At 43.0% G+C, this 15,473-nt stretch overlaps 1 protein-coding gene across 1 annotated transcript in view; it reads right to left on the bottom strand.

Annotated features, from left to right (window-relative positions):
* WDR19 (WD repeat domain 19) overlaps positions 1-15,473 on the bottom strand; it is a 60,771-nt gene that overhangs the window by 26,268 nt on the left and 19,030 nt on the right. Inside the window, exons 11-20 of the mRNA XM_040966247.1 lie at positions 14,997-15,169; positions 14,790-14,904; positions 13,651-13,757; positions 12,909-13,031; positions 8,843-8,992; positions 6,989-7,136; positions 6,671-6,875; positions 4,226-4,385; positions 3,893-4,003; positions 1,379-1,488 (exon numbers count right to left, since the gene is read on the bottom strand). Coding sequence (XP_040822181.1) covers positions 1,379-1,488; positions 3,893-4,003; positions 4,226-4,385; positions 6,671-6,875; positions 6,989-7,136; positions 8,843-8,992; positions 12,909-13,031; positions 13,651-13,757; positions 14,790-14,904; positions 14,997-15,169 — 1,402 coding nt within the window. The remainder of the gene's footprint in view (positions 1-1,378; positions 1,489-3,892; positions 4,004-4,225; positions 4,386-6,670; positions 6,876-6,988; positions 7,137-8,842; positions 8,993-12,908; positions 13,032-13,650; positions 13,758-14,789; positions 14,905-14,996; positions 15,170-15,473) is intronic.

Raw genomic sequence — 15,473 nt, 5'->3', positions numbered from 1 at the left:
TAAAGCAAGGCTGACTAAAACCGTCAGTGACTCAGCCATCTACTGAGGGGACAAGGAGTTTTGGGGAAGCAGAGTTGTTCTGGTGATCAACAACTCTTAATTTGTTTGCTGTATTAGTCTCTTCTGTCATGATAGTGAAAAATCGGAAGTCTGGGAGCCTGAGAGGCCAAGACTGGGCAGCCCCATTGATTTGGCAGGCTCGAGGGAGGGATGGCAGGGTCATCTGGACAGGAAGCCAGAGATGGGAGGAGTTAAGTCATCCAGTTGTGATACAGGTACTGTATACACATGTGTCAACTGACATTTGCAAGTAAATTATTTCCTTATGGTCTCTGCACGTATTTGCACTGGCAGCGGTAACCATAGGTGAGTGCTAACTTAACACTGGATGCTGAACGCTTGTAAAATTATGCATTTATATAGCACTGAAATAAAAGCATATAGTCTTTCAATTAAAACTGGATAATCAAGACGGCCTACTAGTTGAGAGCAACAGAAGGCGTCTCAGTCTCTCAGTCTAGATGATGGAATGTTAAAGGCAGGTGAGACCTGTGAGGCTTACCCAGGCATCACAGTTACTACACCTGACGAGGCACCAGGTTCCTCCTAGGGCTTCTTGGCTGGCCGCTCAACGTGCTCCTGAATCATTGTGTGATTCCATTTAAAAAGGAAAATCAAAAACCAAAAAACCAACCCTGTGATTTTAAGCAAACCAAAGGAGAAGAGTACTATTTTTTGGACATCTGTGCTGCCCCTAAATACACAGGTTGAAATTCGGTCACCAACGGACCAGCATTATGAAGTGGGGCCTGACGGAGGTGACTCGAGGGCAGCACTCGGCAGCCCTTGTCCCTCAGCTTCCCACCACGTGGCCGTGGCCAGGAAGGCCTTGACCTGGAGGTGGTGCCTGCATCTCAGGTCTGTCTCTTGAACCATGAGAAAGCTCTTCTTTATAAATGACCCAGTTTCAAGTTGTCCATTTTAGCAATACAAATGGGAAACTACATAGTCCAAGCTTCAATATTTTGTAGCCTGCCTTGACACCACACTGCAAATCCTCAGTATTAAAAGGGGTGCATCATGAAAATGGGTTACAGATGGCAGGGTGGCCCCCGTGGCTGACCGATCCAAAACCACAATCTGCCTCTCAGTGTAGAAAAAGCTTGATACCCAAACTCAGATTTTGAGCCTCAGAAACAAAAACGGATAAATGTGTGATAGTAACATCATTAGGTGGCAGATAAAACAGTCTCTGGTGTATAATTAGTACATTTTTTTCTCCCTAAAAAGTGATTCTTAAATCAAAGACCTTGTAATTAACTGCAATTTGGAACTGAGAATGGGCAGTAAGTAGCTGCTGATGGAGACCAGGACTCACGTGAATTCCAGCTGAATAGCATACTCCTTCGATATAAATGGAATTTGGTCTGGGGCCAGACGCTTTGCCAGTTGCAAGGCACTGTCCCAATGCTGTAAATCTCTTCTCATCTGTTAAGAAGAAAATGGTCTTTGAAATTTTGCTTTTTCTTCAAAGGTACCATATTTTACAAAAGCTTTTGATTGAAATAATGAAACTCAGTATTTACAAGAATGCCCTGTTACTACAGGAGAGACAGAGCTCGAAGGGGCTCAGTTCTGGCTACTATGCTTAGTTCATAGTCCTCCAAAACTCCGTTCTGCCAAGCACACTCTAACGAGCAGGAAGATGCTAAACCAAAACAAATCCCAACAACTCCTTTTGCGGGGGAGGGATGATCAATTTACAAAGCTAGGAAACGTTTCACTACAGACATCGCTGTCCCTGCATGAGAAAATCGGAGGCTGCACTGCCGCACGATGGCAGAAGACATAAAATGCAAAGTCTCTTTCTCCTTCACTCCTGAGACTGCTATCAGTGCCTGGCACACAATCTCAAGAAAAATTTAACCAAGAAAGATTAGTCCATAAAGTCCACTTCTCCCTTTATTTGTGGTTTGCAGGGGACTAATAACAGTTCACGTTTTTAAGTGCTTGTCCTTTGCCAAGTAGGTCCTAAAGCATTTTTTTTTTTTCCACGAGTACACTCTTGCAATGAGATATTCTAGTACCCATGTCCAAGGGCCACAGACTGAGGCAGAGGGGCTAGTTCTGGACACCGTTGCACGCCTAGTCTGCTGGGCCCCACGCTGTCAGTGCACGTCCTTGGTTAGCACGCGTCCGCAGGTCAATGCAGAGGAGCTAGATCACGTCTTTGCCCTCACTCAACATGGCATTCCTGCTTCAGCTGGTACATTGCAAGTCCTAAAAACTTTCCCACAGCACCCTCAGTAGCTCAGAGAACATTAAAAACTGACCTCAATTATTCTTAAATGTTACTTTAGCCATTTAAAGTGAAAAATCTGCTGTACAATAATCTGTAAAACCCAAGTTGTGAGACTTACACCGAATGTTCTCAAAGCAGTCTCTTCTTCACAGTTGCAGAAATGTTGATTTGAGGTGGAATCAGTGATAGTTGCTACTTTTATTACTTTGCTTTTGGTCAGATGCTTTGCTAAGATCTAACTCCCATTTTTGTTTGAGTTACTTTTTTAGTTTTGACAGACTGAGATCTCCCACTTTCTGATTTACTTGCTAAATGCCTGCAAACAGCCGTGGGCCAAGCAGCAGTGATGACGCTATCACTCCATCCGTTCCTCCCACATGGGGTCAGGAGCAGGAAGCCCAGCCCTTGAGCCTTCACCGCTGACTCCCAGGCTGTGCATGAACAGGAAGCTGCAGTCAGGAGCCGGAGCCAGGACTCGAACCTGGGCACTTCGTCATGCGACATGGACATCTTGACATGCATCTTACTTGCTATGCTGGATGTCTGCCCCTGTGCCTCACTTTTTAATATTTACAACTGCCTTAGGGTTACACACTGTTATCCCTACTCTGAAGAAGTGGGCTGTAGGGTGAGAGAGACTCATGGGCTTATCCAAGGTTATAGAGCGCTGGTGTGTGAACCCAGATGCATCCAACTCTGAAGGGCATGCTCGCAACTGTTAGCCTGTCTGGCTACGTCTTCTCGCCTAGCCGTGAAGGAGGTTCTGGCTTTCATCCTACAATGTTCTCCCTGCAGAACTATTTCTTAGGCTACCTCTGCACACACACAAGAGAATTTCATGCAACAAGTAAAAGTGCTTCAGTTGAGCTATTTGGGAAGTAGAAAAAAATTGTAGTATTATTCCATAAGACATAGTTGAGAGTTTAATGAGTCAATGAATGCCAAATACTTAGAAAAATGTCAGATTATGTGAATACTCAACAATGGTAGGGATTTTACTTGCTTCACATTTTCGTGGGCTTTACTATCTATAGTTTTTTTGGATATTTCTGGACTTTAAATGTTTTGGTAATGTCAGAGCCTAGCATGGTGGCATAGCCAGTTACTCCTTCACCTGCTGGCATATCATATGGGTGCTGGTTCATGTCCCAGCGGCTCCATTTCCTATCCAATTCTCTGCTTAGGCCCTGGAAAAGCAGTGGAGCATGGTTCAAGGCTTTGGGTCTGGCACCCAGACGGGAGGCCTGGGAGAAGCTCCTGGCTCCAGCTTTGGAACAGCTCAGCTCTGGCCATTGTGGTCATTTGGGGAATGAACCAGCAGATGGAAGATCTCTCTGCAAGGATCTGGCTTTCAGATGAAAAAAAATAATAAATTTTTAAAAATAAAGTTAAATAATTTGGTAATGTGGTAACACCCTGTCACATATCTCTCTCCAGATTGGAGAAAGAAAACACTTTGGAAGGGATCCAGTATTTAGGAATTTTCAGAGGTGACCCGGGGACATCTGAGCTCTGGGGGAGAGACATGAGCCCACCATGGGCCAGACCCTCCTGGGTATGTCCGGCCTCTCAGGCGATTTGCTGCCATACCTCCAAGGCAGCGATGGGACAGCTGGATGCCAGATACAGGTCCTGGGCCTGGTTGAAATCATTAGTGAACATGGAGAGGTGTCCTGCCAGAAGGTTGTGGTCCTCTATTCCCTACAAAATAAAGCAGCTCTGATGAAGAGAATGCAAGGGCTTCCTTCACTTTGTATTTTTTTTTTTAAATTTATTTTTAAGACATTACTTCGTAGAAGTGGTAATGTCCTATCCGTTCCGCTGTTTGCTATGGCTTAGGTGAGATTAACTGTGGAAATTGAACATATTTGAATAAATAGGATTGAAATTTTACTCTGTTCATTTTCATAAACTGCAGCTTACCTTAATTTGTTCCAAGGACATGACTAAGCCGACGTTTCCTATGGTTCGATAAACGCGGATTGCAAACTCCACTTCCATGTGAAGCAGACAGGCACTGGCCAACTCGCTCCAGGCGTCTCGATTATTCAGAATCTTGCACATGTCCCAGGCATCAGAAAACCTGGGGTTTGAGGACACAGACTCACTAAGACATTCTACCTGTCACCTACCAGGCAAATTTCAGATTACATACAACTTGAACATCTCCCGGGGAAAGTTTGCAAGACATTCCTTAACCTATAAATTATCATTTACAAGTAGTAAAACGTTACATATAAGCTTTCTTCCTTTGTTCCGTAGCTGAATGCCTTCTTCCTGAATTTCTTTTATTAATTTGAATTCATTCTCTTGAACTAGTAATCCCTAGTTAACAAACAGCTATTTACTTATTTGACAAATATATGAAAATTATTTTTGTTCTTTTTGGTCTAATAAAAATACTACTCTATTCCCATAAACTCAGAAGTTTACAAAGCAGATCAGCCTAATCCAGTCAGCTGCCTTGTAAACAGGATGCAAAGGGACTACACCACAGACAGTACGCATAGTAGGCTCGTTGTGGATTGTCCATAGCTGCTTTTCCATTACCACAGCCAGTTTCCGTGGCTGTGACAAACCCTGTAGCCCGTGATGCCTGAAGCAGTGACCTTTGGTCTATAATCAATAGTCAGTCTAGTTTAACATGTGGACATCCATGCTAATTAAATTTTTTATGGTAATTCTAGATTTGTGAATTGATGACATCAGTCCTTTCATCTGCCCACTGTCTATTCACCCACCCATTCCTCTACCCTACATACATCTGCTGAGCACTTAGGATGTACCAGGAGCTATGCTTAGAACTGAGACGCAAACACCAAACAGTATCCTTAAGACAGTCATAATTGGAGAAGGTGGAAGAGACAGGAAAGTAAACAAATGACTGTGACACAGCGTGACAGAGGGAACTGACTGCTGCCTAGCTTTGTCCCAGGTGTTGTGCATAAATTCTTTAACTGGATGACCCTAATAATCCTATGCGTTAGGTACTACTGTTACTTGTTCCTTACTGATGAGGAAAATGGGGGTCAGACAGATAGATGGCAAGTCACATGGCAGGAAGTGCTTTCTACACTGCTCCCCAGCCCCAGGTCACACATCAGAAGAACCCCCAACAGGGAAGGCCCAAGGTGCTGGGGAAGTGAGGGAGACCTCCCGAGGCAGGACAGACTGCGTGAAATGTCACAGGATGAGGAGCCATGAGGCTTTGGGGACTGGGAAGGTCCCTCCACAAAGAGGAAAGAGTACGTGCCAGCCAAACAGTTATGGGAAAATACAGCAGCAGACAGTGCAGCAGGGTGGGAGGAGGGCAGCAGGAAGAGCTGGGGTTGGGGTTCCTTGCTGGAGGCGATGGGAAGTCCGGGAAGGACCCTCAGTGGAGTAGGAGAATCCCGCTTCCATCTGTGTGGAGGAGAGATTTAGCCAAAGCAAGCAGTTAGGAGAGCAGGAAGTGGTTTTGCAGATGTTATTTCGAGGTGAGGGCCCGAGTTAAGGCAGGGAACAGAGGAGGAGGGCTGTGCGTGTGTGCATGGCTGATTGGTCAGAAATAGCAACTGGAGACATGAGCAAGTCCATTTTTACAGAGGGCAAATCTGATGTGTCACAGGCTTCTGGGGGCAGTTGGAAACACAGACTTAAGTTAAAAGCACAGATTTTGAGGACTAGAATGGTGGGTGTATCAGGCTAGTCCTCCAGTATCCCATACGGGCGGGCACTGGTTCATGTCCCGGCTGTTCCACTTCTGATCCAGCTCCCTGTTTATGGCCTGAGAAAAAATCAGGATGGCTCAAGTGGAGCCCCTGTATATCCACAAGGGAGATGGGGAGGAAGCTCCTGGCTCCTTGCCTCAGCTCAGCTCTGACCATCGTGGCCATTTGGGAGGTGAACTGGCAGATGGAAAACCTCTTTCTTTCTCTATCAAAATCTGACTTTCAAATAAATATAATCTTTAAAAAAAACAAACAAGATGAAAAACCACAGATTTTGGAATCAGTCCCCCATGATGGTATAAAAGGCATGTTGGGCTGAGGAAACTCATTGAGGAAGAATAAATACAGCAGCATTTAAGAGAGAACTCAGAAGAATCTTCAGGACTCTAAGAGACCAGAGAAGAAAAGCAGAGCAGGATGTGTCAAGGAAGGCAAAAACCACACTTCATAAAAGCCACTGCTGGAATAATTAGGCTAGGCTTTCACAATCACCCGGGTGTCGGGTTCTGAGTAGCTTCATCTAGACTAAGTGCTCATGATAATGACCGACAGCAGTAGTTCCTATGGAATTGACATACACTCTCAGCTCTTAGAAGCCCTGTGAAATCAGCAGGCTAAGGACTAGGAGAAGCTCTAGCAGCAATGTTTAAAGCCCTACCTTTTGAGCATTAGAGCCTGTGCCAGCATTTGTCTCAGCTCATTAGGCCCCACATCTTTTAAACCTCCAAGGAAGCTGTGGGTGCTAAGGTAGATGTTGTTTATTTTTCCACTTTGTGTCTGGCAGGTCAGCTCTCCATTATACAACAGCAAAGGTTTATGAGAGAAGGGGACTTTGGTGCCACCAGCCAAAATAACCTTGGATCCTGGATTACAAAGCACACATCTTAATGCTGAAAGCTAATCACTTAACACAAACAACAGGAAGGAATGCTTTCATTTCATTTACTGACAAATGGACAAAAGAACAAGTAAGTACCTTGTATGGTATCCTTGTGAAAGACGTACGTGTACACCTTATCATCATCGTAAGCAATAAACACACCTTTATCCATTGGCCAGTTTTCCCAAAGAACACCTTTAATGGTTGGTGAAAAATCTGGAATCTCATAGGTAGCATCATTAACCTATAAAACAGGATTTACAAATTTGCTCCTGTGTCTGAACTGGAATTATTATTATTATTATTTTGTCTTAGGAAGAGCTGCTTGGCAGATAGCACGAGCCTACTTCACCAACCCATCTTCAGTCTAAAGTCACTCCAATGAGAAGGGAAGTTCCTTTCCCCTTCGACTAGGACTGGCTTGACAAAATCCCAAATCAAACAGCTGATCTAAAAATGCGACAGCTTTATAGGAAACAGCTACAAGTCTAGACAAAAATAGTTTCAAATGAAAAACAAAAGTTGAAGCTACTCAAAATGACACAAGCGATGAACACACGTGTAGAGAAGTTTTGATACTTAGTATTAAGAAACAGAAAGTAGTTTATTTTTTATTGAAGTAAACCACACTGGGATGTTTTACTATACATTCCAACATGTATGAATGAACTATTATAGTAATGTAAAGTAATTTAAAAATCAATTCTTATAATTCCTATGAACTTAGGCAGATAGGTATGTGTGTGTGTGTGTGTGTGTGTGTGTGTGTGTGTGTGTATCCGAAGTAGAGAACTGAGAAATACTGGCCGCCTTTCTATTGTATTTTGCTATGAAAATAATGAAAAGTTCCTGAAAATAGCAGATAACACTATCCAGCTGGACTAACACAGTAGTCACGATTGTAACGTCCACACACAGCTACTAAGCAGTATAATGTGCCTAATCTATGGCTGTTCCCTCACTTATCTGACCTCAGCCTCTACAAGACAGGCACTACATTATTATTTCCACTTTGGAGATGAAAAAACCAAGGCACAGAGAAATTCTTCCCAGAGAACTATCTCCACAGCCAAGCAGCCCGGCAGCCCTGCTCTGGAGCCTGGGTTTCAGCTACTGTGTTTTACTGACTCCTGGTTTGCTGAGATGAATGGGCCAGCACCACTGGACTGGCTCAGAATTTCTTTAAAAAAGGTAACCATTTTGTTGAGTACTTATTTTGTGGCAAATACTGTGCAAAAAGCTTACACACAACATCCCATTTAATGTTCATCAATAATATCTCTGCAAAGTAAGTACTCAAACTGTCTCCCTTTAAGATAGGAAAACTGGACATCAAGTACAGCGGGAGAAATTTCTCTGTGCCTTTAACAGAAACCATCAAGAAAAAGAACTATAGAAGGGGGAAGACAAATAGTATCAACTGGTTTAGGGATGTTTTCCCTTTTCACACTAATACGCCTGCAGAAGCAGCAGAGGACTGCCCCAGTGCCTGGGCTCCAGCACCCACGTGGGGAAAAATGGGCAAAGTTCCAGACTCCTGGCCTTGGGCTGACCCAGCCGCAACCACTGTGGCCACTTGCGGTGGAAGCCACCGGATAGGTCTCTCTGGCTCTTCCTCTTTCTGTGTAACTCTGATTTTCAAATAAACTAAACTAAACTAAACTAAACTAAACTAAACTAATATAATATAATATAATATAATATAATATAATATAATATAATATAATATAATATAATATAATATAATATAATATAATTAAAACCCCTGAGACTGGCACTATAAAAACTGCAAACTAATAGGAAGTTTTCTTGATACGGTCATGAAAAATAAATCACAAGCATATCGTAAAGATGAAGACGAAATACTATAAATGTTTGACACCATTTAAGAGAAAATGATATATGAGATACAGTTTTTTTAAACTCACTGGAAAAATTTTCTAGACTTACTGGACAATAGACAAATCCATCACTATTTTCATCAATGAAAACTAATCTGGTTCCATTTGGGTCAGGAAAAATCTTTTTCACACCCACAGGATGCCGATAATCATTAACAAACTGCCAGTCTTCAATGTAGAAATACTGAATGACACCAGTCTAAAGAAAACAAAGATGCAGCCACAGAAATATAAGAGATGGCCAAGAAAATACTGAATTTTTCAGAATTTAAGCATATATCCTAATTTTAAGCGAAAAGTCCTTCTTATGAAGGAATAATATCTGTTATACATATATTTATATATAAGACTTATATTAAATAACAGCAATGAACATTTAGACACCAAAATTATAAATACAACAGCATTTACAATCACCAAAAAAGAGAAGTACTTGGGTATAAACTTACCGAAATTTGTATGCTGAAAACTATAGTAAAAGAAATCAAATTAATCCAATTAATTAGAGAGGCATACTGTGTTCATGGATTGGAAGCCTCAGGACAACAAACAAATGAATTCTCTCCATCTGACATACATGTTCATCATCATCCCAATAAAAATCCCAGGAACATTTCTGGCAGATACAGACAAGATCACGCGACACTTTATATAGAATGGTGAAAAAATTAGAGGAGGGGAAGCAGTTTTGACAACAAAGTAAAAATTAATCTATCCAATTTGAAGGTGTTTACATATAGGTACAGGAATCAAAACAGCCACACTGGGGGCAGGGGGAGGGCAGACAAATCAATCAATGGAACAAAACAGAGAAGACAGAAATAGACACAGCCATACCAAATGGATGCGTGTTCTGATTCTAACTTCCCTGCACCTTTTTAGCTTTTAATGAGCAGTTTAACTGCTATATACACCATGCAGTCCACTCTCTTCAAATCATGGTTTTAGTATATCCACAGGGTTGCATGACAATGGATCACACTGATTCAAAAACACCGTGTCACCTCAGAAGAACTCCAATGAGCAGTCAATCCAGACATCCTTCAACAGATCAAACAAAAACTGATGCACAGAACCTGGATGAACCCACAGAGAAGTATGCTAAGTAGAAAATGAGGTTATCCCACAAGGTGGCGTACTGCATACTCCATTCATACGATGTTACTGAAATGGCAACACTGGAGAAATGGAGATGAACTGTGACCAGGTGATAAGGATGGTGTGGAAGGAGGGAAGTGTGGAGGGTTTATTAAAGAATATGAGGGGGTCTCTGTGGTGGTAGAATTTTTCTTTGTCTTGACAATGCAAAAGGACTTCCAAATGCTTGTGGAAAAAAAATGGAATTAAACAATAAAAACAAAACTAATTTTCTCAGTGTAAGTCCCACCAAGTTGAATTTCTTCCCCCTGAAGATTTATTTATTTATTTTTATTGGAAAGATAGATTTACAGAAAGAAAAATCTCTGTCCAGTGGTTTATTCCCTAACTGGCCACAATGGCCAGAGCTGAGCTGATCTGAAGCCAGGAGCCAGGAGCTTCTTCCAGGTCTCCCATGAGTGTGCAGGGACCCAAATACTTGGGCCGACCTCAACTGCTTTCCCAGGCACATTAGCAATGAGCTGAACTGGAAGTGGAGCTGCTGGGACTTGAACTAGTGCCCATATAGGATGCTTGCACTGCAGCAGGTTAATAAACTCTGCCACGGTGCCAGCCAGAGATACTTTCTAAAATTCAAACCTCTGAAATGATAATTGATTGTTGTATCAAAACTAATAATGGCATTTTGTGAGCTTATAATATTGGGAAAAGAAAAATACATGACAACATCACCACAGTTAGGAGGGAAGAAATGGATATTTGCTTTCCAATTTTTTATACTATAAATTAAGTGGTATATCATTACTTGAAGACAGGCTATTAGGGTGAACCTAAATAACCAATAACATAACAAAGTTATAGTTAATAAATCAACAAATGAGGTATGTATACATTTCAAAAAGTTCATGGAAAACAATGGAATTAAAAGTTAAATTTGGCATAAGAAATTTCAAAATGCATGCGTAGCTTTTTCATAATGTGTATTTCCCATGAACCTTTGGAAGACTGCTCTAGGCGTGGATCTGCACGGCTCAGAGGAAAGTAGGATGGCGTGGGTGCTGTGACGCAGACTGAGCTGTCACTGGGAGCCCTGCATCCTGGATGGCAGCACTGGGCACTGCAGTCCTGGCTCCCTGGCCCTGATCCAGCATCCTGGCAGGCAGCAGCAGGGGGACCTCAGTGTCTGGGCTCTCATGTGAAACCCAGATCCGGCTCCTGGCTCCGGTCTGACCCACCCCTGGCTCTTGCAGCATTTGGAGAATGAAGTAGAAACCTTCTTCCTATTTCTCCTTTTCTGTCACTTTGCTTTTCAGTTTGTAAATAATTAAACATTTGAAAAAATGAAAATGACTGATCATGTCACTTATTAGGATGGAGAGAAATCAAAATACTCAAACTGTTGTTACGAAGGCAAAGCGGTACAAGCAGTTCAGAGAGCATTTGCCAGTTTCTCAGAGTTAACTGCACACGCACCATATCCGCAGCTGTGACAGCCCTAGGTGTCTGTCCAAGAGGAAAGGAAACCTCCATGGAGTCCTGAAGCTTCAGTGTGAATGTGTGCAGCAGCCTATCTGGAATCCTCAACAGAAGACCACCCCACTGTACATCACTGAGTTCCGAGATGAGCAGATAATGACAGGTGTATTCCTCAGCGGTCAGGGATGAACTACTGACATACCCCCGGCCTCTTCCACACATTTGAGTTGAATAACAGAAAGCAAACAGAGTACATTCTGTATGATGCCTTTTACATAAAACCCTAGAAAATACAAACATTTCGCACATGCATGGTGGCAGAAAGCACTGAGAGGTAGAATTATCAAGGAGCATGAGGTGACTGTGGGGGTGACAGCTTACGTTCCCTATTTTGATTGAGGTGATAGTATTTCACAGTGTGGGTACACATTCAAAATTCATGAAATTGTATGCCTTTACTGGTGTCATTTATTGTATATTCCTTTTAACTAAGTTGCTAAAAACATATTATGCTTCTAAAATCAATCCATTTATGAAATTGGGAAAAATTGCTTTTATGTGACTAAATAGAAAACTTTTGAAATGGTAAATATTTTCCAATTGTGGTAATTTTATTTCTCTTTAAGATTTATTTATTTTCAGCTGGAAAGTTAGGCTTACAGAGAAAAGGAGAGACAAAGATAAACAACTTCCGTCTACTGGTTCACTCCCTTAGTGATCGCAACAGCCAGAGCTGAGCTGATCCAAAGTCAGGAGCCAGGAGCTCTTACAGGTCTCCCACGGGGTGCAGTGTTCCAAGGCTTTGGGCCCTCCTCGACTGCTTTCCCAGGCCACAAGCAGGGAGCTGGATGGGAAGTAGAGCAGCCAGGACAGAATCCCACATGGGACCTTAGCGTTCACAAGGCAAGGATTTAGTCACTATCCTACTATGTCAGGCCCAGGCCATGCCTTTTTTAATGAGATCCTTGGAAAAAATTGTAGGAACTGCTTAGAGAATCAAAATACTATGATTGCAATTATGTTTTGTGTCCACATGACTAATGTAGGATTCAAAGACATGGATAATGAATGTTCACAGGACCAAGAAAATGAAGTAAGATCTCAGATACTCATTTAGTATTTACTGAATGCCTACTAAATGCAGGGCCTCAAGAGCTGAAGTTAAATGCGGTGACTGTCCAGCATCAAGGGAACTCTACAAAGCACTTAGAGGAAAATGTGAGGCTCAGTGCGAATTAAGACGCAACTCACAGGGAGCAGAACTAGTGTCAGAGCCCAGATTTGCCAGAGCTCAGATTCGCCAGAGCTCACATGTCTTTTTCCCTCTGCCATCAGCAATGCTGAACACCACAAAGGCACTGACACCAACAATCACATCACCTGTGTTTTCTACCTAAGAATATACTGCCATTAATCACAGATAACTGAACTATGCCACATCGGATTCAGTACAGCAGAAGAAAAAAAAGAGGTAGCAAAAGGATCACAAAGCCAAGAACTAGAAATTTCTCTTGTCCTGTACAACAGAAGATAATACATACATCGGTGCCATAGATGAGGAAGTCACCAGTTAAGGCATGACATAAAATCCGGCACTTGTCATCCACCGCGGGGAACAGCCGAGTCTCCCGTTCCTCTTGGGCATCCGCAATTTCACTTTCTATCTAAAATGGAGAGAGTTACGAGTGGATCACGAATTCAGCTGAGTCAACCTGGTGGAAAACCTCTGGGAAAAGGGATCTTTTCCTCAAGTTCAGTATTCACAGGACTAGCACAGGCCAGGACACCAGAGGCCCTGGCCTGCCAGCAGGCAGCTCTGCGTGTGCCTCCTCTGTGGGAACAGTGTGCAGCTGGCTCCGCAGCACACTGATTGGCTCTCCACAGGCCAAGCGCCAAGAAGTCACTGTGCAAGATGCCCTGGCTTAGTAGCCCCCTCTTCACAGATGCCAGCATCTCTTGCCCCAAACTCAATAGGTAGAGTGAGGGATCCCAAAGAATGCCATGTCCAAACATGAGTCAGTGCATCCCAGGATGTCCAAAGGTCTTCCCAGATGCTACGTACTAAGTGGGTGGTTTTACTAAGCATTGTTGTGAGTAGGACTGTGACAGTTATCATGTTTCTGGGGAAGAGATCTAGGAAGTCAGTGGAACATCTCATGCAAAAGCGGAGTCGTTTTAGTTCAGCGCTCAACCACGGGCTTTCTTGCTAATCTGTATACGCTTGACTTCCTTGGCAGAGTTCTAAATACTAAGACAGTAGACTGTGTTCAAAATTCTACATACCAAATGCAACTGGACTTTGCCTTCAAAAAGTGCAGCAGCGTAGTCAGAATGAAGGCAAATGCTGGCTACTGTTCCTAGATATTCCATGTCCTTCAATTTTTTAACAGCTGCAATAAGTTTTTAAAAATCACATGTTAAAATATAGGTAAGATAGAAATATTTACAAATAATTTTAAGAATGTTTATTGTTTATTTGGAAGGCAAAGGGAAACACACATGCAGAGAGGCAAAGGAAGAGGGGGATTTGGTGGGGGTGGCGGGGGGCGGCAGAAGCAGATTTTTTCTTTGCTAGTTCACTCCTCAAATGCCTGAGCTAGTGGGGCTGGGCCAGGCCAAAGCCAAGGAACCGTAACCCAGTTTGAATCTTCACTGCTCCCTCCGGGGTGTGCACTAGCAGGAGGCTGGCCTGAAGCAAGACCAGGACTCAAGGCCAGGCACTCCCAGCACCATGAATAATTTTAGGTGTTGCACCTTGGCAATCCTATTCTCATCCTGAACTTAACATCTTATTTTAGCCATTTTCAAGAAAATTTGACTTGGCATGTAAATCTGCCTTTCGGAATTCCATGATGGTTCACGTGTAACACAGGGATAGGAGGAGTGCTGACAGCTGCACTGCTAGTTTTCCAGGCCACAAGCAGGGAGCTGGATGGGAAGTGGAGCAGCTGGGATAAGGACCAGCACCCATATGGGATCCTGGTGCGTGCCAAGGTGAGGACTTTAGCCACCAGGGTACCGCCCTGGGCCCAACAACTGCACGGTGACCAGCTCTTCACTAACACATCCCCGGAGGTGGCAGATGAGGACACCTCAGGAGCTTATGTCCCTGACACTCCGGCTACTGGCTTTGGTCTGGCTCAGTCCTGCCTGTTGCAGGTGTTTGGGGACTGACCCACAGGACTGGTTTCTTTCTCTGTTATTCTTTCAAGTGGACAAACATATTCTTAAGGAACAGAACTTTCCTTAAAAATTGCACACATTCTTAGAGGATTAGTAAAACTATTTGTGCTATAAATATAAAAGAGAATCTGAGCAGAAATGAGTGAATTGCTAGGCCTGAAAAGAAGACTCCTAATGCTTTCTAAATAACAGCAGAGACTGTATGGAAGTTAAGAGCACAACCATGGGATTTAACTTGCCGTTCTCTCCGAGGACATAAAACCAGGCACGGTTATTCATTCCTACTGCGAGATGATAAAGACCCACTGCTATAAAGTTGGGTTCCACATCAACAGAAACCGTGACTGCTGGCTCCTGTGACATGGAAGAACAACAACAGTAAGTCTCCTGTTGAAACTGTCCTAGCTTCACCAATTAATAAAAGAAAAACAACACCATTTTCATACTCCTTCCACAGGGTTGGCGATGGTGACCTCCAGGAGGGAGGTGAGATAGGCGATCCTTGTGCTGCAGGCATCCCCAAGGATGGGAAGCTTGGTCAAGAAAACATGGAGGGAGCCCCTCTGGGTAGACAAGGCCAACAACTGGCCGTCGTCTGTCCAAGACAAGGTACCCAACCCTGCAAAGATTGACAGAACAAATGGTTATTCAAGCACATGATACTGTTGCAGGCAATCAAGCAAGCATTTTCATTTAAGTTTCCAGAAGAATATAAGCCATCAAATGCTTTCTTTACTAGTTTAAGCAGTTAAGACTAGGAAAGAGATTATGCGTTGGTATAGGAGTATCAGCATGGACTCATTTGATATGGCTCAAAGGGAAGGAATATAATGATTTATATTTTACAACTTGAAGTTGGATAAAACTCACTGTAAGTCTCTGAAAGTGGACAGGACTGGCATTGTGATGTGGTGGTTAAGCCT

The sequence above is a fragment of the Ochotona curzoniae genome, unplaced genomic scaffold (assembly GCF_017591425.1).
Source record: "Ochotona curzoniae isolate NIBS_2020 unplaced genomic scaffold, NIBS_Ocur_1.0 scaffold_4505, whole genome shotgun sequence".
Classification (NCBI taxonomy): Eukaryota; Metazoa; Chordata; class Mammalia; order Lagomorpha; family Ochotonidae; genus Ochotona; species Ochotona curzoniae.
The sequence above is the reverse complement of the archived record's forward strand: the minus strand, read 5'-3'. Positions and strand labels throughout refer to the sequence as shown.